We start from the raw sequence: 24,581 nt of genomic DNA, 5'->3' as shown, positions 1-24,581 counted from the left end.
TTTCATTTTAGGACCCTCCTCCCTCAATCCCCAGGATTTAAAACTTTTTAAAACATAATCTGCCTTGCTACCATCTTGTCAAGTCCAAGCTGCCAGCCGGATAGTTCCACAGAGCCCAGAAAACACTGAAGTAACTAGCTACCACAGGACATGGCCACGTACCCCAACTCTCTAACATCCACAAGCCAGCAGAAAGTAGTCTCCAGAGACCCAATACTCCATTCCCACCCATCAACTACCTGTAATAATAAACAAAAGGGTGAAATGTCATCATTTTCATCACCTAGCACTTTGGCAAAATGTCTAGCCACCCCAAGTTCTGGCACTTCCGGGTGCTTAGGCAACTTACATAGACACCCAGGGCCCTTAAGCCCTATGTGACCTATGTGCAGCATGCTCACATGGGCTATGCATGGGACAGCTATGTAAGCCCCTGTGCGCATGCGTTAGGCAGCCTTTAAAAGCTGAACCCGCCTGCTCCATGCTTTCTTCTTGAACCAACTTTCTCAGGCCTGCTGCACACGTGTCTTTCTTTCAATAACCTCCTGAAGTGAATTCTGTTGTGTGTTTTGTGATCCATTCTCACTTGCAAATTCCCCTTCACATCTTACACTGGCCACATGTTGGGACAATAAAACAAAGGACAACTTCACCTACGTTACATTTCAAACTCCCTAGGTATCTAGATCTACTGTAAGCACTAACTAGAATTTGCCTCTCTGGAGCCTGTGAATAGAAATAAGATAGCCCTTTCCATGAGCATGGTGTGAGCTACAGGCCTGCCTGTGTGTCTGGCAGGGTTGGGTGAAGATCTAGATAGTTCACGATGAAAAAGGTTGACAGGAGAAGTAAGCCACATTCCCCTCTCCAGTTCCTACCAATTATAATGCTGAAATTTCTACTAAACTATTTTTATATATTTATGGTCCTGCACTCATGTGGTGCACATAAATTCATGTGGCTACAAACATATGATAAAAATAATAAACGAGTCTTAGAAATTTGAAACTATCTTTTGTGCAAACCCCAAACAGAACTGTGAAAGTTATTCTTACCAGAGATGGTAACTTTTAGTAAAGTCCATAAAGTATCAGGGGTCCCTAAACAATGTCAAAGTGTGGTGTGTAAACTATAAGGAGTTCTGAATTACTTCAAAGAATTTTAAAAGTAAAAATTGTTTTCATAATGAAAGTAATGTATTATTTACCTATTTCCAGCGTGTTGACGTCATACTCAAAATGTAAATGCAATCGTAGGTGAAGCTGTGAGGACTTCCATAAAAGTCACTGCAGGGCACTGACATCCATGTAAGAAGTAGTTAAGTTTATTAAGTAAAATTCACTGCGTCTATCCATCAATATTCCACGTGAAGAAGTGAGATCTGTGCATGTCACTGTGTAGACAAGTGTCATCAGGACACTGAATCTGTGCAATCATGCGAACCGGGAGCTCACAGCCTGAGCTTTGTGAGCAACTTTTTTTTTTTTCCCTTCAAAAAGCAGCTGACAAATATCTGGTACATACTTTCTTCAAACTGAAAAAGTCTACCAATTCAAGGAAAACAGTGCAAAATATTTGTTTTTAATGATAAAGTTTGAAAAACAAAATGAAAAAAAAAAGGAATCTTACATCTCTCACTCTTAGCTTGACAGTATCTGAAAAAAAATCAAGATTTATCTGATGAAAGCCTGGTGCTCATGGTACCACATGCAACTTCTTGACACTGAACAATGCAATGTCTCAACATTTGAGTGATCTTCATCATCCAGTGCACCAATACTTCCAAATGCAATTACATTTTTATTTTAGATTTCTTACTGCAGCTAGTATTTAAAACGTTTCATGCTTGAGTAGAATATCAAAATACACCCAAAGTAGTGGCTACTACACCATGCTCTTTCCTAACCACGTCTCTGTACACTGACTTTTCTTTACGACTGTAGTGAGAACAACAGTCTAAATGCAGAAACAGGGCACAGAGTCCAAGCCAGCTGCCTGAGACGGCCCTCCCCAATTGTCCAGCTGCTGCTGCCTGTGAGGCTCTGAACTCCCTGCTTCCAGCTGTGGGGAGCTGTGGCCCAGGCTTCAGTGTCTTTTGCTGATGCAGTCACCATTCGAGTCACCTCTCAGCCACAAATGACCATTCACCACCACTCCTGTAACTGCCTGCTACCCACACTTCTGTAAGAACCCCTAATAAACAAATTGGCTTACCAAGTCAGGCTTTGGTGACAGCCAGACCTACTATTGCTGGTTCCCTTTCTGGGGTGAGGAGACACCTGCTCACAAATCCCTGGGAACAGTGTTAGCCACCCTCGCATGTCTGTACTTGAGACAAAAGTGTTTCCAGTTGCTGAAGTTAACAAGGTGGGGCCACTCCAACCAACTCAGCAATTCAGGCTGCAGCAGATACACATCTTGTCCTTTTCCCCTCTGCATACCCGTCACCTCAAGCCCTGGAAAAGGGTAGCCACTACATACGACATAATGCTATTCGGAGAATGATGTCCCCAGAGCATCTGAGAATTCTGCTAATGCAAATGTTAATTAAACAACTGTTGGGACAAGTAGGGAAAGAGACCATTGGCATGCTCGCTGTGGATTCAGCCCATGATGCAGACGTCAGGAAATTCCTGTCTGAATTTTAGTATTTGAACAATTGCTGTCTTACTAGGCGCTCTAGAAAAAGCTTACGTATTCTTTCTAAAAATTTCTCTCTGAATTAACTGTGGGCACGCTCCTGAAAATTGCGTACCGTGGATGAGTAACACACACTCACTGTACACTTGCAGCATCGTGCACAAGCTGTGGTAACATCTGGTGTTTTGAAAATTTCAACAAATCCAGTTGTATTCCATCTTCCAAATGTGTCCTCTAACATGTGGGGCTTGTGTCTCATATCACACACTCTCTCTCTTTCCTCCCTCCATGTCTCAGTGCTGCATAGTTTTGAATACCCACTTTATCTAAATGCCATAAATAGCAGCTCTAACCAGAAAATAAAAAGCCAAACATTTAGTAAAATGGGGAGAGATTTTGAACCTAGACTAAAGATACAGATTATAAGGCAATTATTTTACGTTTATAATTTTCCTGTCGCACTAGAAATCTCACTTTTGAGAACAGTCCATGAGAAAGCAATGCTGCACCTGGATTACTCCACCTGAGTTAAGGAAACAACATAGTAATTGACCAAATCTTCTGAGCCAGCCATGTGCTTTTTCCTCATAAAATTACACACACAAACAACTGTGTCACACACTTTCAAATAGTTCACAAAATCTTGAAAGCCTATGATTAAGGTTGGTTTAGGGAGTCGAAGGGATCAGATACCAACACAGAGCACCAGCAACGACGGCATGCATTCCCAAAGACACCAATCACCATGTCCTACTCTGCATCACTCACATTCATGGAGAAGACCCCAAGGGCTCGACCAGAGTCCAGAAAGGTGCCAGACTAGGTTCTCAGTAAAATGCAACAAGGATGGACAGCAGACTCCCTTACACTTCACAGTTAAAAAAAAAGAAGGATGTTGCTATGATAATGATGACACACCCATAAGAACTATAACAGCTCAAAATATACGAGTAAATCACTGCTTTTATTGTTTCTTTATATGTAATTGGAGAAAGTGATTTCTCAATTAAGCTCAGTAAAAAAGAGCAGTCAAATGTATCTTTTTCTACTTCAAGGAAGAAAATAAAACCCAATCTATAGAATGTAAGTACAATTTTCTTTTCTCCCCAAGTACTCTCAATCTGCCTTCAAATACTTTTTCAGTTACCTTGGACACAGCTTCTGGAGAAAATGTAATTGCATCCACAACAGTGATGAGGTCATCTGGACACAGGCGATCAAAGTACTTCAGGCAGACGTCATAGGCATGCAGCCACTCCGGGGAGGACTGCGGGGCCTGCTTGATGAGCTGAGGATCTCCGGTCCAGAACAACTTCTGCAACCAGACAGTGTACAGAGAGCTGGGGGAAAGCATCCGCCCATCCTTCTCAGGGATTCTGGGAACAAGTTTGGAAATAGATAGGATGTTCTGACTCGTGAGCACCGGCTCCAGTGCTCCCAGCGCATCCCCGCTTTCATCTGTCAACTTCTTATAATTAAGACCTATGGGGAGAAGAGAATGGGAGGAAGTGGCTGACTCAAGTGGAAACACGCACATGCCTCAAACACACAGAGCCCTTTGGATGGCTAAATTAAAAGACAGCAATTTATACTGTGAGCTTTAGGCTTTAAAGAGAAGATCAGATTCTAGTTCTAGCCCCAGCCTGGACCTACACTGTACAATTCCACATCACTCAATTTACACAACTCTCCGGGTCCTTCTCTGTACTCTTGCCTTGCCTACAGCTCATGCCCCCTCTGCACCTACGCTGTCTTCCATTAGGACAGTCACCAGTCTGCCCATTTGTCACCGGCTACTTAAGACAGCTCTCAGAACAACTGATAACCTAAAGGACATTCTCACAGTTGCCATGGAAAGAAGATGAATATAAACCAAAGTGCCACATAAAGTATGGAGCACTGCAGAGATTTAAGGTAGGTGACCCCTTTCATTTCCCAGCTATAAGTGCATGGACACCACACTACCCACTTCTAAAATGCATCAAGGTGCAAAGCTTCCTCTTTACATGTCCTGCAAATATTTTATTTTGTGTATATATATATATATATATATATATATATATATATATATAAAATTTGCATAGTTAATATTGCACATATATGTTTAAGGCTTTACTTCTTTTATGTGAATGTGTGAGTACCAGCATCCATGTCTGTGCACAACATGTGTAGGTGGCCATGGAGGCCAGAAGAAGATGTTGGAGCTCGTGGAGCTGAGGTTGTCTAGGAAACTGTAAACTGCCTCACGAGCATGCTGGGAACCAACCTAGGAATTCAGTAAGAAAGAGCAGCAAGTGCTCTAATGCTGACCTACCTTTCCAGCCCTACAAGCACCATGACTATTTTAAATAAATGGTTCTACTAAAGTGAAATTCTGCCAAACTGCCTAAAACTAGTGGCCCAATCATGTCATTTTAAAATAGCAAATATGACAAAAGAAGGTTGTCCACAGCAGATCCACCTGAAATCACTAGGAAATTTCAGGAGACGTCTGTCTTTTCGTGATGCAGAATGTTCTCACTGCAGGGCAAAGGAGCTGGAAGATGCTAGCTAACGTCAATCTCCTCCACAGACCTGTGGATTCACTCTCAGTGACAGTTTACAAACACAGCTGGATGCGAGCGGATGATTAATCCCAAGGTTTCATTTAGAAGGGAGGGGCCAGCAGGAACATACGTGTCCTACCTGATGCAACGACTTTAAATTTCTTCAGTAGGCGAATGTGGGTTTCTGGTTTAATAGAAGCTGTCTCGAAGTCCGTGCAGCCACACGCTTCCAGGAGAGTGAAGTAATACAGCAGCCTTTCATGATCGAGGCCCGCGATGGTGGGGTAGATATACTTGACCATGTGCTTATGAAAGCACTCAGGATCTGTCTTTAAAGTGTCAAAGAGATGAAGGGTTTGGGCTCGCTTTTCAATTTCTCCTGTGGACAAACTGAAATCAAGAATCAAACAGTCTCTGTTATCATGTTGTTCCCTTAATAAACATGATAATAAGCCCTGGAGGAAAGGCTAATTTAGTGTGTGTGTGTGTCATGCTGTGGAAGGAGCTCACAGAGATGCCTGATACAGTGAGCACATGGAAGTCAAAGAACAACTTCTAGGAACTGGTTCTTTCCTTCCACCATGGGTCCTGGGATGCAATTCAGGCCACAAAGTGAGCCATCTTGTTGGCCCAGAGATAATACGTCTTTTCTTATCAGCCACAAGACCTATGCCGTGGGTATAAAGTGAAACAAACAAGAAGTAGAGGTCTCCATCCTACTATGTAACCTTTCTCACATGTCACCACAGGCACAGCCATAGCTGCCCTGAGAAATAGGCATTCCCAAAGTTCCAGGACTGTCTATTCTTGCCAGCCAGCTCATAAGATAGGAAATTTATTCTAAATAATTTACGATCTCCACACATATGTGCAGAAGTACATACAAAATAAGCAATAAATAAAAATGCAAATTTAAAATGTAAGAATAAACTAGCAAGGGGAAGAATAAAATTTCAACATTTGGCATGTCTTACATCTAAAAGTATTGAATTAATAATATTCAATAAACATCAACTTCATGCCATGTTCAAGTTAAAACAGGAAAGAGATAATGATGCTTTCAATACTATCTATAGAACCGCTTCTTGAATAAAAGATTCATCTTAATATTTTCATACTAATTTAAGTATCTTTTTATAAGAACTCAAATTCTAACATAAACTTTAATAAGAGTTATTTAAGGTTAATCTGATGAGGTAAAGAAAAGATCAGGATATTTGTTTGCTGAATGAGTTGTCTAGATTTGTTTAACTGGAGAGATAAGAAGACTTCATTTGGTCTCCTGTTTTCCTCTAGAAAATCAACTCAGGTCTCTGAAAATCTCAGGGCCCTGGAATGTGTGTGACTCCTTAGGGCACTCCACCATACTAATAGAAATGGTGCTTCCAATACTTGGGGGACACTGTACTTAGTCATATAGTAAAATCACAAACAAGCTTCTTCATAATTTGAAAAAAAAATGAAGTCTGAGAATGATGAAGTGAGAAAGAAAACTGTAAACTGTGTAACCCCATTAAGACGACCCACACACTGCGTAATCCCACTAAGACAACCACATACTGCATAACCCCACTATCTGCGTAACACCACTGCATACCCACACATTGCGTAATACCACTAAGATGACCCACACACTGTGTAACCCCACTAAGATGACCCACACACTGTGTAACCCCACTAAGATGACCCACACACTGTGTAACCCCACTAAGATGACCCACACACTGTGTAACCCCACTAAGATGACCCACACACTGTGTAACCCCACTAAGATGACCCACACACTGTGTAACCCCACTAAGATGACCCACACACTGTGTAACCCCACTAAGATGACCCACACACTGTGTAACCTCACTAAGATGACCCACACACTGTGTAACCCCACTAAGATGACCCACACACTGTGTAACCCCACTAACGACCCATACTGTATAATCTCACTAACATGACCCACACACTGTATATAGCCTCACTAAGATGAGCCACCCAGATGAAAAGAGAGAAGGTGAAGGCGGTGGAGAGGAAAAAAGAGCTTTCTACTCACTATGTCGACTCCTATGTTAGTAACATGCAGCAGCTTAATTATCACCACACGGAAGACTGACCCACTTGGCCTCAGAGTATATTTACTCATTACCTCACAGAGAGACTGTGTGTCACGAAGACCAAGCACCCATACTAACACTGTCTTACAAACAGGAATCCATTTACCAGTTCTCCCTTCTAGCAACAATATGCTAAGAGTCATCCTGTCACACTTCACGCCTAACAGCCCAATAAACAGTGTTCGGGATAAAGCAGTCTACAGCATGGGCAAGGGCTCCAGAGCAGCTTATTTAGCTTCATCTGGACTTAATTCTGAGTGCAGTCTGTCTCAACATGACTGTCTCCTCATCCACTCACTTCCCATTCTGAGCTGACAAGTCAGTCTGTCTCATACACAGTTTCACCTAATTATCTTGTCAAGACAGATCCTGGAATACCTGTACTGACACAAGATTTAAAAAAATCAAGCATCTCTCTCCAATAAATTACAATGTGTTAAGATCTTCTATAGATGCCAGTAACCAATAGTCCATTTTAATAACTTCAGAGAAACAAACTGTTATCTTCTCTTTGGAACAAGAAATTAAATCTTTGCTTAGAAAACAATTCTAAAGGACCCCACTCAAAAAAGCCAACAAAATACTATAAAACCATTGTATACTTTTCTCTAATCTAACTAATAATTACCTTTAAAAATGGTTTAGGTGCTTTTTTCCTGCACTGAAGTTTAGCTATGGAGCAGCTTATACTCTGTGTGTTGCCTACTTATCTTTCAGGGGCTAACTACTGAAAGGCGTGGGCATTGGTTGTACTTAATGTACAAGGAGTAGAATTATTATGAATAATCCTATGATTAAGATACTCTGCAATGCTTTCGAGTTGTCAATAACTCAAAACTGATTCAAAACAGCATGCACTAAAGGGACTTTCATTTGTACAAGAAAATGAATTTATTTAAATACATTTTACGTTATTTAGTCTGAGACTGAGAAACAATACAATTCCATTAGCTAACTAAAAGGAATAGAGATAAGAGAAGAAAGCGGAGGAACGAGAAAGGAGACAAAGGAAGGTTCCTGGGAGAATTAGAGGGAGCACAGAGAGGGGATGGCGGCAGGGTGACATGAAACTTACAGGCAACCCAGCAATACTTTATGTCTACAACACCTCTTGGCCTTGATAACTACTCTCCACAGAAGGTCTTGTTTCTATTCTCTGAAAGAAGCCAAAACTCAAACAAAAGTAATCTAACTGGAAGGAAGTAGGAGCTGGTCCCAAGTTAGACCTCCGAGAGATAGCTCTCTCTGTTAATACTCTACAATAAGGCAATGTGTCCATCCGAGAATTTTGCTCGGCACAGTTGAGACACAGTGATTGGGCATTCCCACAGAAACTAATCTCCACAGAATGAGGATCCATGAATTCCAATGGGTGACTCCAATGGACAGGTGGCTTTAGCACTGGCTACTGTGAACTGACACACATACCCTCTGAATTACAGCCACACCGGAGAAGGGGGGCAAACTGAGGTATCTAGCACAAGAAGGCCTCAAGTAAGGCATGGGTAAGGTAGACAGTTGCTGAAAGAACTGATAGTGAGTATCTGAGATTCTATTTTTTTCTAACAATGGTATTCAGTGAGTTCCTTTATCAAATATTTTATTATATAAATACAGCGGTAATACTGAGACCCATGAGTAAGTTTTGTATCCTTCTCAAGGAGACAATTTGACAATAAAAGGTCAATTTTGACAAGTTTATAAAACTTCATACTATTTGCATCTTTAACAATATTCCAAAAGTACAATAGCACAGATACAGTAACAGGCACCATCTAAAAACAGTCATCTTGTCCTATAGTGTCACTATCCTCATGGCAATTACTGATATCCACACTGACTTGAAGAGCAATTGCTCAGATGGACTGTAGGGGCCATAGGATGAATTGGGTAAATGTAGATTATTTTCAAAATCAACAGTAATAGATGCTTTTGAAAACACTCCTATATGACAGATACTATATATAGATCTCTAATTTCACACCCTGTCTCGAAAAACCAAAAACAAGTCTCTAATTTCATGGCATTTTTGCAAAAAATTGCAAAAAAAAAATAAGTATATTTTGCAGGGAGGAAAATGTACTTGGAGAGCTCAAAGAATTTTCTCAGGAACATTTTAAACGAGGGGAGTGTTGGGGCCTGGCCAGGCTTGCATTAGGGGAGGCACAGCACCAGGGCTGTGCCTGGCACAGGACATACACTGACCCAAACAGACTGTTTTGATTATATCTACTTCAGGAACTTGTTGGCTATGTGTAAAAAGGGAACTTTAAGAATCACACCACATTCATGCTCAGCCCTAAACAGGACATCCATATCACCTCCTCCAAGACCCAGGAAACACTGTGAAGGAGGGGGTAGAGAGACTGAATTCCTTGCTACTGCATGTGACATCGTCATTGCAACCACAGACAAAACCAGCAGGGGCTATCTGCACAAAAAAACAAGCACGGCACAAAAGGCAAGGAAGAGGGAGGGTACAGGCTATGAAGAAGAACTGCAGGAATGGTGGAGGAGAAAGGGTAATAGGGGAAAACAAGAATAAATACCTGGTATACATATGCAAACTCGCCAAAGATTTAAACTTTAAAAAAATTACAATACAGAGATGAGTGTTGCAGAATGCTTCTATCTTGGCAATGGTAGAAATTAGTTTTTGTTCCTCTTGAAGCTAGTAGATTTATTTTTATGCAAAGCACAAATCACAGCCCTGGTCAACTTCTCTAGGGCCTTGAGGTGAACCAAGACCAATTTTAAATACTGAGATATGTGACCTGGGTATTCACATACAACACAGCACCTCAGGAACAGGCTAGTGCTGGCTCTGCATTTCTGCTTGTTTGATTATTTTCAATGATCCGGCATACCATATAATAAACTAAGTTACTTTAAATCTTGAGAAGCTTGTATGAACTCAGTTGTTCCTTCTCCATCTACTAGCCACGCTGGCACTAACTTCTTTCTGCACGGGGGCCTTTTAGAGTGAGGCTGGAAGACCAGGTCAGTATTCAGGATTGTTCCAATGTGGCAGATCAGGCACAAAGTCTCCCTGTGTGAGCAACAGCAACCCTTTGGCATAATTCTGTTATGTGATGTTTTACTCTTTTGGCTTTTGGAGGCCTGCCACCCAGCTCCCAAATAAATCACACACAAAGGCTTATTCTTAGTTATAAATACCCAGCCTTAGCCTGACCTGTTTCTTGCCAGCTCTTCTTAAATTATCCTACCTTTTACCTCTGGGCTTTTCTTTCTCTATTTCTACATACCTTTCTTTACTTCTTTCTGTGTGGCTTGTTGTGTAGCTAGGTGGCTGGCCCTGGTGTCCTCCTCTCCTTTTTCTCTTGCTCCTCTTCTTCCTTGTTTCTCCTTCTATTTCCTTTGTTTTTCTATTCTCTGCCTGCCACCTCCACTTATCATTGCTCCTGACTCGCTATTGGTTGTTCATCTCATTGTTAGGACCACCAGGTGTTAGACAGGCACAGTAACACAGCTTCACAGAGTTAAACAAATGCACTGTAAACAAAAGTCACACACCTGAAAACAATATTCCCCAACATAATTCTGCATCTGTTGTTGCCTTCAGAACAAAGCAGCTATATTCTTTACAGTTTATTCTGCTCCCCAAAGAGACAGCTTACTCATCCACATCTCTACCTGAGATGGAAGGAAACTTCCCCAAAATGAAATCGACTAAAAACCAGTGCAGTTACTCAAAGTCTTCAAGATCAGAGGCCTTTGCCTGTGTGTGCAAAAGGGACAGTATCTAACTCACCAACAAGAAGACAGTTTTGTGCTCTGTATCAGCCAAGAAAAAGCACCTGGACCATCACCCCAAGGGCTAGAGAGACTGAGAGCAAAGCACAGTAAGTTTAATAAGAAGACAGAGATGGAGAATGAATCTGACACACTGATGTCTGTTCCCACCTTCCTTAGGTCTCCTTGGCTCACCACGGTCTGCGATGGGCCTTCCTTTAGCTATGGAACATCAAGAACTCACACTCGCCCACAGTCCCCTTGAGATGGAAAGAATGCTCTCCCTTTATCACTCTTCAAAGGCGGGCATCTCTTTTCACACATGAGAGCCTTCCCCATACTGTACTGAGTTCTCCATTATGCACTGCACCTGATATTTTGGATGGGGGGGAGAGACAACTCCTTATCAGAGTATGAGTTCCACAAGTTTCTAACTTGTCTAGTACCTAAAACTGTTTAGTATACAAAGTCACAAAAATATTAACATGTAATGAATAAATATAGTGCTAATTCATCAGCTAGAAATAATCTCTGGTATGAAAAAAATATACCTGTCTAAAGCTTGAAACTGAAAAACAAGAATTAACAAGAGCAAAGATAACAGGAATGGTGACAACAGCAAGCAAAGAACCACCGGGTTATACAGGCCTCGAAGTTCTGGCTTTAAGTTTCACAACCCTGCAGGCAAGGACAGCGACACCCCCTCACTGAGAAGGCAGTGATTTGGAGAATTAAGTTACACACTCAAGGCTAGCAGTAGGTGGCTCTGGGCAGTAGCTCTGCATTTTGAAAGAAGATCTTTTTCAAGTCCCATGCCCTTGCTACTGGGCCACACATTCACAGAGTTACTGTCATCTACAGGGTCCTCTAACCTGACTAGAGATGTCCCACGGTACAGCATCAATATGTCTGCATAAGTAACTCATCAGTTTGGAAGGTGAAGGGAGAGCATGCCAAAGCAGAATAGAGAGGCCAGGAGAACCAGTGTCTGTCAGGTGGGAGGGACCCTATGTCCTTGCAACCAAGCAAAAGCAGTATTTTGTTTAAAACCAGTAATAGGAATAAAGGGGGCAATAGCGAAGATGGAGCTCGAGAACTCAAGTGTACCTGGATGCGCAGGAGGATCAGCTTCCAGATATAGGGACCATAAGTTCAGGAGCAGATTAGGTTTTTAGCACTTAATCACTTGCTTATGGTTGAGGAAAACAGGCTCCAGAGGAGGGGATCATCTAGTTTAAAGACACATACACACAGCACTCACAGGAACTGGTCCAGCCATCTGGTCTGGGGGATGACACCCTATGCATAACACTGCCATACCTTTACCTATCTGTCAAGGTTGTGCTGCAGGTTAAAATGAGGCAGAGGAAGGAAAAGGACCAGTGGAAAAATGAACTTCATGGGTGGATCAGGGAAACTTTAGGGAACAGTAAAGAAATACCCTACAGCCAAGGACAGCATTTCTGTTGTTCTACTGGTTAACTGCCCAATGGCACTGGCTTAACTAAATGTTGGGCAACTTTGACAGTATTTACAAGGCTGATTTCTAATAACCAGTTAGTGTGTTTGATGAAGTCGTCAGGCAAAGTGCTGCCCTTCTGAGCAAGAAACAGACCCAAACAGCACTCGGTAAATCAATATTAAGTGCACTGCCACTCACACGTAATGATGCCGGGAGGTAGCGATTTCCTGCTTTGTAATTGCTGTGCATCTGCATAATCACACTGCTCTCAGGTATAATGATATGCCAGGAGAAGCCTTGCCTGCTCCTCAATTGCCTGATAATTTGTAACATATTCAGAGACCAAGGACTCATCCTGTTTGCACAGACAACATCCCTTGTGTACCAGTCAACAAAAGAGAAAAAGATACATAATAAAAATGCCATGGTATATTTTTAAACACCACACATATCACAGAAAATATTTATTTAACAATATTACTGTGCCTAAGAATTGGTAGATTCAGCTGGGCAGTGGTGATGCATGCCTTTAATCCCACCATTCAGGAAGCAGAGTCAGGCAGATTTTGGTCGTGGTCTACAAGAGCTATTCTAGGACAGGCTCCAAAGCTACAGAGAAATCCTGTCTCAAAAAACAAACAAACAAACAAACAAAACAAAACAAAACCTAAAAAAGAATTGGTGAATTCAGAACAATGTTTACCCCATAGCGCCATCATCAGGGAAGAATCCGATAAATGCTCAAATGTAGACATTAACATTTCAATGATTACTAGAAATTAAACATGCTTAGGTTACAAAGAACTTTTGACCTTTTGCAGGATTTGACCCCTTCATATCTCTCCATTCCTGGAATACTCTTGACATGGCTTCCTGACAGTAAGACCCTGTTTTTCAAGTATCTTTAAACCTTTTGTCAAATGCTAATTCTCTCCCAGGGCATGCAGAAGGCCTCAACATCTGTCCATGTTAGTTAGGTTTCTATTGCTGTAATGAAAAACTATGACTAAAAAGACCTTGGGAGAGGAAAGGGTTTGTTTCAACTCACAGTTCTACATAAAAGTTCACCATCAAAAGCATCAGGAACTCAAGCAGGGCAGGAACCTGGAAGCAGGAGCTGATGGAGAGGCCATGGAGGGGGGCTGATTGCTGACTTGCTCCTCATGGCTTGCTCAGACTGCTTTCTTATAGAACCCAGGACCACCAACCCCAGGGACAGCACCACCTCAAATAAACTGGGCCTTCCCTTATTGATCACTAGTTAAGAAAATAAGAAAATACCCTGCAGGCAGACCTTATAGTTTCCTCCTTTCAGATAACTGCAGTTTGTGTCCCTCCCTTTGTCATGGGAGTCCCTGACAAGAGCACCACTGCACACAGTACATGCTCAGAGCTCTCAGGTCAGCCCTGTGCTCAGTCTCCTGACATCAGCTCTCCCTGTGGCAACTGAAACCTTGCCCTGCCCTTTTCAGGTACAAGTCACTCCTTCAACCTGCTTTACCTTAGTAGAGCTCCCTTACTCCCTCGGGGGAGCTGCCATGCAACAGGTGAAGCCACAGACTTTCCCTCACTGTTCCTGTGTTTACTTCATCCCAGTTTACCCACATGCTAAGTACACTATTTTGCCTTTCAAGTGTTTATAGAACTAATTCTTGCCTCTCCTATACTATCAAAGCCCCACTCTAAGCTGGGGCAACCTGTCCTGCATGCTATTCCTACAACAATTCCCTACCTTACCATAATCTTTCTCCCACACACTAACCAAAGAGATCTTATTGAAGTGAAACTTTGGTAAATTACTTTTCACCTTCTATTTCATTCAAATGTTTAAATAGCCTATGGTTCTTAGAGAGATATCAATGGTCCTTTTGAGGCCCTGAAAAAACTGTGTACTTAGGAGAGCATTTACCGTCTATAATATCAATACAGTACACTTTGATAAATGCTTACAATGTAGATGTTAATATTTCAGTGACTAATATAATTTCAAGATGCCAAATCATGAGCACAGCATGATCTAGTTCCTACACCTCACCCACAATCATTCCCCATGTCTGTCCTATCACAGTGACTCCCTGCCAGGCCCTCTGACTCATCATGCTTCTAATCTAAGGACCTCTGGGTTTACTAATCACCCCAAATGGCTCCCTTCCATTTGTAGTATAGTTAAGCCTGACTCAATATTGAGATTTCAGCTTACAATATTTCATTTTGAATTGCTATAATAAAATGCCCAGAACAGACTACTTCATGATACAAAAGTTTATTCAGATCACAGATCTATATGCTCAAGTCCTTCATGCTAGCTGGCAGAGTCCTAAGTCTGACAGAGCACTGCAGGGTGAAGGAAAGACAGTGCACACGTCTACACCATCCTATTTGGTTGTTCTACTGTGCTGACTTAATCCAATCCCAATCACCTTCCCAAGGCTGATCTAAACAGCACAGCAGGATTATTGCTCCTTTACTGTCCCCCAGTGGGATTAAATTTCAACAAGTAAACACTTGGAGGCTATAAAAACCATACCGAAACCATAGCACAGCTCAAATATTATGCTCTCAGGAAAGCCTTCCCTAAGTATTCTACTTTCCTAACTGGGTTTTCTACATAGAGCATAAAAAATTTATTTTCATACTTGCCTAAGTCATTACTCAAATTGTCTTGTAACTTCCACTGTAGACTCCACGATGCCAAGATACCCACCCTTTTCTCCCATTACTAAAGCACCATATCACACCCAGTACCAGCCTGGCTAGCTCAGTTGGTAGAGAATGGGACTCTTAATCCCAGGGCCGTGGGTTCAAGCCCCACATAGAATGCCAGATGTAGCTAGGCATATTCTCTATCCTGCTGGTTCCCCTGGACTGGTTTTTCTCTGCCCACCTGTTCCTGAAGCTGCTTATGAAATAACCACTCTAATGCTCATTATTAGTTACAATTGTTTGGTCAATATCTTAGGCTTCTTATAGGCTAGCTCTAACTATTAAATTAGCCCATTTCTATTAATCTGTGTATTGCCACAGGGCTGGAACTTACCAGTGTGGCAGGTTACTCCTTCAGCAGCTACATGATGTCCCCGACTCCTCCTACTCTCTATCTTTTATCAGATTTCCAGCCTGGCTTTATTATGCTAAGGCACTGACCAAAACTGCTTTATACATCAATAAAACCCACACATACACAGAAGAACATCCAACATCAACATCCTAATTTACAGCTAAGAGGAATACTGAAATTACTGTGTTTTAAACAAGAGTCTGAAGAGATAGGCATGGACATCAATGTGCATGTCAACTGTACTTACCCACTGTCACTGAACAGGAACTCCAAATGGGTCATGAAGACTTCCCACTGTGAGATGCCATACCGCTGTGCCAGTGAAAGGGCGATGCTGTAGACATTTTCCTCAAGGGTCCTTCAGGAGTGTCCGCCAAGCACAGAAAGGGGAAAGAGAAAAAATAGATGACCCTAATCAGCAAAGAAAATTCTCTTTAGGACATAGAGCCATGTCAGAGAGGACTGTGTATTTTGTATTCATAGCTCTTGAGAATGCAGTAAAAAGGCTTCCCAGCTCCCATTCACAGGGCTGCAAGGCAGGTTAGCAGGAACCTATTTGCCAGCGGCTCCCTGTCAAAAGGTAATTCTGACTCCAGGAGACACCTGACCATGTGAGGAAACATTCTAATTGCCACAAATAGGATTGGATTTGTAGTCATAAACCAGGTATGATACTGAATATCCTGCCAAGCATAGTATGGTCTTCCCCAAGACAGGATTCCCCAGTCAAATGGCAATAGTACTGAGGAATAAATAGTAAGAATTCTGATTCAGACTCTATAGTCACAGAAACATTTAAAAGCATAGAAGTATGCTGTGGGATAATGCTCTTGTACATTGTAAAGATTTGTCACTCATATTGGTTTAATAAAATACTGATTGATCAGTAGCCAGGCAGGAAGTATAGGCGGGGAAACCAGACTAAGAGAGTACTGGGAAAAAGAAAGGCAGAGATGCGGTCACCAGCCAGATATAGAGAAGGCAAGATAAGAATGCTTACTGAGACAAGGTACCAAACCAAGTGGCAAAACATAGATAAGAATTATGGATTAATTTAAAATGTAAGAGCTAGTTAATATTAAGCCTGAGCTAACAGGCCAAACTATAAATTATATAACTGTTATAAATTATAACAGTTTATAATTAATATAAGCCTCTATGTGTTTCTTTGGGATTGAACAGCTGCAGAGCCAGGCAGGACATAAACTTCTGTCTACAAATGGTGCCCAAATATTTGGCAAGAATTTCTACATAAAGTCTAATAAAGATTTAAAAAGAAAAGGAATCTAGACAGACAAGAACATACTCAAGTGCAGCTTTTTGTTAACCGTCTTTTTTCCAGTAGCCTCTGTTGGCCTCAAGCACAGGCACAGCTCCTTTGAGAGAGGCTTCCTGAATCAGTGTTGGGGCAAAAACCTCGCAGCTATTTTAAGAGGCTCTGCCACCAAACACTTCAATGGTGTTTATGAGCTGCCCACATCAGGGTTCTTGGTGGTGGCAAGGACCCAAAACTCCACAGAGTTGTGGCAATAAATGTGGCTCCTGCTAGTACATCTGCCAAGAAGACTCTCAAAAAGCTAAGGAATGGACTAGAGCCTGCCACCATAGTTGCAGCTTTAATCCCAGCCATACCACGTAGCAGATTAAAGACTCATGTCGTCAGAAAAGATAGAGATATTCAGTAAAGATAGATTCAGAGGAAAATAACAAACCTCTATCCAGTTTACAATATTAAAAAAAAAATACATAGGCTTGGGAGAGAAAAGAAAATGGATAGCAGTCCCTAAAAATGAAAAAATAGAGTAGTCATGTGTGATAGCACATGCTTTTAATCCCAGCACTAGGGAGGCAGAGGCAGGCAGATCTCTGTGAGTTCAAGACTAACCTGGTCAGCAGAGTAAGTTCTAGGACAAACAAAGATATATAGAGAAACCGTGTCTCAAAAGATGATGTGGGAGTGTCATATATCAATCTGTTGATTTCATTGGCTAAGCAATAAAGAAACTGCTAGGCCCATTTGATAGGCCCACACTTAGGTGGGTGGAGTAAACAGAACAGAACGCTGGGAGGAAGAGGAAGAGCTCAGACCCGACAGCTCTCCTCTCGGGAGCAGACGCCTCAGGAGAGACGCCATGCTCCCGGCTCCTGGGCAGACACACGCGATGAAGCTCTGAACTAGAATCTTTTCTGGTAAGACCGGTGCTCACAGATTATTAGAGATGGGTTGATTGGGATATCAGAATTAGCCAGTAAGGGCTAGAGCTAAGGGCCAAACAGTGATTAAAAGAATACAGTGTCTGTGTAATTATTTCGGGGCATAAGCTAGCCGAGCAGACGGCTGGGGTGTTGGGGACACAGCCCCGCCACCGCCCCTATTACTACAAAAAGACAAAACATAAAAAATAAAATAAACAGAGTTTTTAAAAAGCCACATAAAGATGGAAAACACACAGAGAACCTGGATACTGTATGTTATTAGATTGTCTTTAACTGGTGAGGAAGGGGCAACAGCTGCTAAAACATGCTGCTGAATTTATCCAACCTATATATTTTGAAATGCCTTGACTTCAAAATTTAAGTAAAAAGATATGTTACTTTGGAGAAGAGGTTTTGCTTTTATCCCCCCACTGGAAATGAGAGGTTGTGGATATATTATGGGTTAAGAAAAATAAGATTTGATCAAGGAAAAACCCTGAAAGTTTTCCAATAGGAATGGGCTACCTAGATGATCTAGTGTTTCAGAGCACCTCTGTTGCAGTTTCCTCTGAGTTCTACATCCAGCACAGCTTCAAAACTGTCAGCTGAGATGATCCAGCCTCACAGAATACTCCAGTCAGAACTTGACCACAATTCTAAATTTTCTTTGGGTCCCTATAAGATGATCAGCACCCTCAATCAACAGGAAGTAACCTAGAAAACTATGTCCACATTTCCAAAAAAAAAAGAATTATGAATGTTTGCCTTTGTTTAGTGTGTTGGTTACAAGTTGTTATGGATAATGATCAGGAAAAAAAAAGCTAAACAAAGTTAATTAGATTCAAGGTCTTGCTCTGAAAAGAAAAAAAGGGCAAAATTCTATGGGATAATTGTGGGAACAGAAACAGATGTGAGCTTCTTCCACCTTGACTAGAGGTCAGAGTGTTTGAGCTTCTTTTTGCTCTTTCAAAGTTGTTGGTAACAGGTATAGCTACAAAACAAGATATCCCAACCTAGGGTGTGCTTACTTGGTGTTTTGGACATTAAGATGGCCCATAAAGGTGGATCCTTTCTGCAATGACCAAAGGTCAGAGAATTCAAGCATACTTCTGCTCCTTCACTTAAAATAGGAGGTTGAAACCAGGCAGTGGTGGTGCACACCTTTAATCTCAGCACTTGGGAGGCAGAGGCAGGTGGATTTCTGTGAGTTCGAGGCCAGCCTGGTCTACAAGAGCTAGTTCCAGGACAGGCTCCAAAACTACAGAGAAGGTTGACATAGGGAGGGGCTGCCTACAGGATACTTGGTCTAGGGTGTGTTCACAACATATTCATGCCCAAAACATCAAATGCTTTACTCAAAAAACAATGGCTTGATGTCTCAAGTATTGAAGTAAGGATCTGTTCTGGTTGTCCTTTGTGATATGTTAAAGCAGTTTTTTTGCCTTCTTCTCCCCCTTTTATATTGGGGTATAAGAGCATTTGAAAATTAAACATGGGTGAATTCAGTATTCAGTATCCACTGAGTTGCCCTCCCAGTACTATCTTATGTATCTGTGTTTCTCTTACAGCTCTGTTCCTTTTGCTTAATAATTCTAATCTTCATGCTCCTACTCTCGAATACACGAGTTTTGCTGAAGCTGTTCTTCAACAGATAAAGCTCTTGTACAATGTAAAGATTTTTCACTTGCTCACTGGTTTAAAAAAACACTGATTGGCTAGTAGCCAGGCAGGAAGGATAGGCAAGGAAATCAGACTAGGAAAATTCTGGGAAAATGAAAGGCAGAGATGCAGTCACCATCCAGAAGCAGAGGGACTGAGACAAGGTTCCAAGCCATGTAGCTAAACATAGATAAGAATTATGGGTAATTTAACTTGAAAGAGCTATTTAGTAATAAGACTGTGCTAATAGGACAAACAATCTATAATTAGTATAAGCCTCTGTGTGTTTCTTTGGGACTGAAGGACTGCAGGGACCAGGCGGGACAGAAATTTATGTCTACAGAAGTGAACTATAAAAATGACTTCTGTTTGTTTTCTGCATTGTCAGGTATTATGCTGTTTCAGTCATAAAAACAAGCAAGATGTTTTGGGCACACACAGTTGCAGTTGAATAGGAAATGAGACATGAAATAGTAATCGGTTTTTTTTTTTAAATTCTAAAATATTGTGAGAATTGGAAGCATAACCCATTTGACCTGAAGAATGTAAAACAAACCAAGATTACCTATGCACAAGTGCCAACAGGCCAGTCTGAGAGATTTTGATAAATGGAGCAAGTAGATCATACTTAAGAAAAGTGCACAGTCCTCACGCCTAAAGGACCTATAACTTTCTCTGCAGTCAACAAAGATCTGGTGGGAGGTTTAAGCTAAGAAATGGCCTCATATTGGAAAGGGATATAGAGTCAAAGAAAATGGTTCAGAGTAGTAACATGAAAGACACTGTAGGGATCCTGCTTCCTATGGCAGAGAAATAGAAGATGGAACTCTTGGATGGAAGGTTCTTGGAGCAACCACAGAAGCATCAAGGAAATCTGTTCCAGTGAACACAGCAAGGATTACATCTCTAGCTAAGCGAGTCACAGCATTGAGAGGTTTTTTAGCTGGGGGTTGGCAAATGCTTTCTGGAAAGGGCCCTGATAAGTATATTGATTTTGCTGCTGCACAGTGCCTGTGCCCACCTTCTTATGTATTCTTTTGGGATTCTTGCTTGTTTTTCTATCAACCTTCAAAAGTCTTCTCACAGACTACAGAAGAGAACTATTCAGTGCTTCAAAAGTGTGTTATCCCATGCAGTATGTTACCGTTAGTTGAACATTTTTCTAATTAAATACAGTGCCTGTGTGATGAAATGAGAAACCACTAGGGAACATTACTAATGTACCCTTTCTACTATAGGAACCTAGCAGAGATATATGTTGGATATGGATTAGCACCTTTGTGTGTGTGTGTGTGTGTGTGTGTGTGTGTGTGTGTGCATATGTGTGTGGCGTGTGTGTATATGTGTGTGTGTAAGGGGATGAGGGTACAGTCATACACAGTACACATGAGGAGATCTGAGGACAATCTCAGTGGTCAGTCTCCAGTTGCCTACTACCTTTTGAGTCAAGGTCTCTCACTGGCCTGGGTCTTTGCCACACACTAAGGACTAAGGGTAGTTGGTCCCCAAGCTCTCTGAGAGCTGTCATCTTTACCTGCCTTTCACCATCACTGGGATTGTAAGACAATGTCACAATGTCTGGCTTTTTACATAGATTCTGAGAAATCAAATTCAGATTCCCACAAGGCAAGCACTTTACCAGCTGAGCTAGCACTCCAGCCCTGCACTGGTGTGTTTATCACTTTGTGGGGATGAGAAGGAACGAAATTATGTTCTGCCCTCTTCAAAGTTGCCTGCCTTCCCAAAGACATGCAGGCAATGTAAGACCCAAGGAGCAAACGCTAACTTACTAACGACAAGGGGTGGGAAGAAGTATGGCCGCATTGTGCATAATTGGAGATAGAATGGCAAAAATCAGGAGAAACTATTTAATACTTCCCTAAACACTAGAATCTTCACCAACTCAGAAATGGCAAAGCTCAAACCCCAGTGAAACTATGAGAGAATTTAAACAAACCATCCAAGGACCGCAGTGCATCTTTCTAAGCTACAGAATATAAAAGAATCTATTATATATTTATCAAAAGCATACATTTATCCTTGAGGACATACTTCAAATAGCATAAGCTAGCTGCATACATAGAAAAAACTCCAGCAAAATGTAACTAATAATCTAAGACACTTTCCACCTCACAATATTGTATTCTGCATAATCATCTTCTCATAAAAAACCATCAACATGCCAGCAAGATTACAAATGGCCAAAAGAAGGAAACCAGGCTCAAGTCCTGGCTGTGTGACCTTGAAAAACTCCTTAAAAACCTGTTTCTCAGATTCTTCTTCTAGAAGCTACGAAGTTGGGCTGTGCACTAACTTAGGATACCATCAAGTCAGACATTAATTGACTCTGAAGCTGACCTTTCAGGAGAAATGATTAAGAGGAAGCCACTTCTTAACTGAGACTGGCACAGGCTTTCTCCACTCTTTCCTTCGGATCTTCACACACTGCCTGAAGGAAGATCCAGACCTCAGACCTCACAGAAGATCCAGATACCTCCAAGAGCAAAGAGGTCCAGGATAATATAGTTACCAGAGACTGGCTATACTTCTTTGCCACTTTGTAAGAATTTAAAGGATCATATTGAACAATATCATACCATTACCACCATCAAAATAATTTTTGGTATTTCAAAGGAATTTCTCAGGAGACACAAATAACTATCCTATCAGCAAACACACAATCTAACCAAAGTCTCAATACCATAATACTAACCTGCATGGCCTGCTAGAGCTTCCTTGAGAGTGGAAACAATGTACAAGAAGGCACACCATGTTGTGGTAGAGATGTGACAGACTCAAATTAAGATCAAGCTTCTAGATTTTATCACTCATGTAAACTTTGCCATTGACCATCCCTAAGCAGCAACTTCTTTTTAATTTAATAAATGCAGATAAGAATACTTTGATATCACAGGGCTGTCTATAAGATGGAAAACTTCAGGTGAAGCCTGAAGAGCATCACACATGACACTTTGGGTGTGCTCCACAGTGAGTATGCCATGGTTGTGTGGAGGAGTTAAAATCAGTTTCTGCCATTAATGACGTGGGTGGCCGTTTTCTCACATCTTCAGGACAGTCACTATTACTCACTGGATCTAATTTATTAAAACGCAGCAAGCCAGAAATAAAACACAAGGAAATAAATTCCATTCCTCCATTCCTGGAGAGCCACTCTTGCAACTGGGCTTAAGTTGTACCACCTTCTCACGTAGGACCTCCTCTTCACTCACAAAGGCAAATGGCAGTTTTTCCCTGCTCTGTGAGGAGACTAAGCTGAAAATGGCTTGTTTTTCTAGAAAATGGGATGTAGACACCTGTCCCTATAACAGGTTTTCTAAACTGAGAGCAACTGTAACTATCTTAGTTAAGATTTCTATTGTTGTGACCATAGCAACTCTTATAAGAGAAAACATTTAATTAGGGTGGCTTAAAGTTACAGAGGTTTACTCCATTATCATCATGGTGAGACGTGGTGGTGTGCAAACTGACGTAGTGTGCAAGCTGGAGAAGTAGCTGAGTGTCCTATATCTTGACTCAGAGACAACAGGAAGTGATCTGAGACACTGTGTATTGCTTGAGCACATATGAGACCTCAAAGCCCACCCCCACAGTGACACACTTCCTCCAACAAGGCTACACCCACTTCAAAAAAGCTATACTTCCTCATAATGCCACTCCCTTTGGGGGCTACTTTTTTCAAACCACCACAGTATCTATAAACACACTAAAAAATATCAATTCAAAGTACTCTGAGATGGGAGATTCTCAGCCAAGGATAAGAGGCCATCTCATTTTTAAAGTCCCATCACAGACACCATCCTTCTTTACCAAGGCATTGTCCAGGTCCCCAGAACTGACACAATTCTGGAACTGGGTTACCAAGGCTGAGATGCTTAATAGCAACCAACAACGAAACCCCAACACAATTCAGAGCTACTACCGAAATTAATAGGCTCACAAGTCTGTGTCTGCTTATGATAGACTTCTCTAGATTAAGACTACTTAGATAGTCTATGTGCTATCTATTCCTCACAGGACTGGGGAGGTTGGAGAAAGGTTCCTAACAACTATGCGTGCTAATTTATGAATTCAACTCATTCTTCTGCATTGTGAACCCACCCCCTCAGGAAACAAGGTAAGCACTTACTCTGCAAGGCCCAGGATGGTTTCTCTTTTGTATTGGTCATCAGCAGTAAACCGCTGCACATCCACACCCTTCCGCAGGCCCTGAAGGAGCTGAGCCTGGGTGAAATCTAGGAGACGCTCGTTGTAGTAGTGAAGCTGCTTGGTCAGGGACACGAGGTCTTCAGGCCAGGACTCATGTCCATGTTGAGCCACATGCCTGGTAACCATCTTGATTAACATTTTGGGGTCAACCTGTGAAAGTTGAAGAAAATGTATTTTATACATTTTGGGGCATACAATATGAACAGGTATATAAAAAGAGTAGAAGGCAGCTCCTGGAAATCTAAATGGTACTTCCCACTGCTGGGTACATTAATCATAGTCTCCTAAAAGCCAGCTGCAGAGGTGGCACTTAATGCAACTCAAAGAAAGGATGCAGAGCTGAGCTTTCTGGACTCCTGCTTTGATCTTTTTTCCATCTTAAAAACTTTCTGAACAACTTAAGGATTAATATTTTCAGCTTTTCAACTATTATAAACCTATATCACATTTTTGTTCTAACTTGCTGATCACTTTTAATAATTCACTCTGCAAAGACATTCTCCTCCTCCCATAGCCTCTGTATATACCCTAAATACTCTCAGTAAGAAAGATACAGATTAATAACCTCCCTATAGAAGGTAGACAGCAAAGGAGAAGAATGTTCTCTTCAGGGAACAGGTGAAGAAAACAAAAATAAAAACTTACTCACGCTTGCAAAAGTCAAAAGAACTTCTAGATATAAAGAAAGTGTTGCAATCATCAATGGATTTGGCTATTGACTCTGATTTGTCGCTCAAAAGAACATAGGGCCTATGGTTCTTGGTAGCATCTCAAAAAGCAATATTATTATTCAAATAGAATATAACAGCGAATCCAACAGATATAAGAGCAGGTAAATTAGTGATTAAGTGGTTATACTTATTGATTGAAGTGTGTGTGTGTGTGTGTGTGTGTTGAAACTCAATAAAGCAAAACAGACTCAGTCATGATTC

General features: G+C 41.4%; 1 protein-coding gene across 1 annotated transcript in view; it reads right to left on the bottom strand.

Moving 5' to 3' along the window:
- Positions 1 to 24,581, bottom strand: part of Nbas (NBAS subunit of NRZ tethering complex) — a 327,757-nt gene that overhangs the window by 72,594 nt on the left and 230,582 nt on the right. The window contains exons 41-44 of the mRNA XM_075984028.1: positions 23,570 to 23,799; positions 15,815 to 15,925; positions 5,326 to 5,576; positions 3,788 to 4,122 (exon numbers count right to left, since the gene is read on the bottom strand). Coding sequence (XP_075840143.1) covers positions 3,788 to 4,122; positions 5,326 to 5,576; positions 15,815 to 15,925; positions 23,570 to 23,799 — 927 coding nt within the window. The remainder of the gene's footprint in view (positions 1 to 3,787; positions 4,123 to 5,325; positions 5,577 to 15,814; positions 15,926 to 23,569; positions 23,800 to 24,581) is intronic.

Source organism: Microtus pennsylvanicus, chromosome 8, assembly GCF_037038515.1.
Source record: "Microtus pennsylvanicus isolate mMicPen1 chromosome 8, mMicPen1.hap1, whole genome shotgun sequence".
In the NCBI taxonomy this organism is placed as follows: Eukaryota; Metazoa; Chordata; class Mammalia; order Rodentia; family Cricetidae; genus Microtus; species Microtus pennsylvanicus.
The sequence above is the reverse complement of the archived record's forward strand: the minus strand, read 5'-3'. Positions and strand labels throughout refer to the sequence as shown.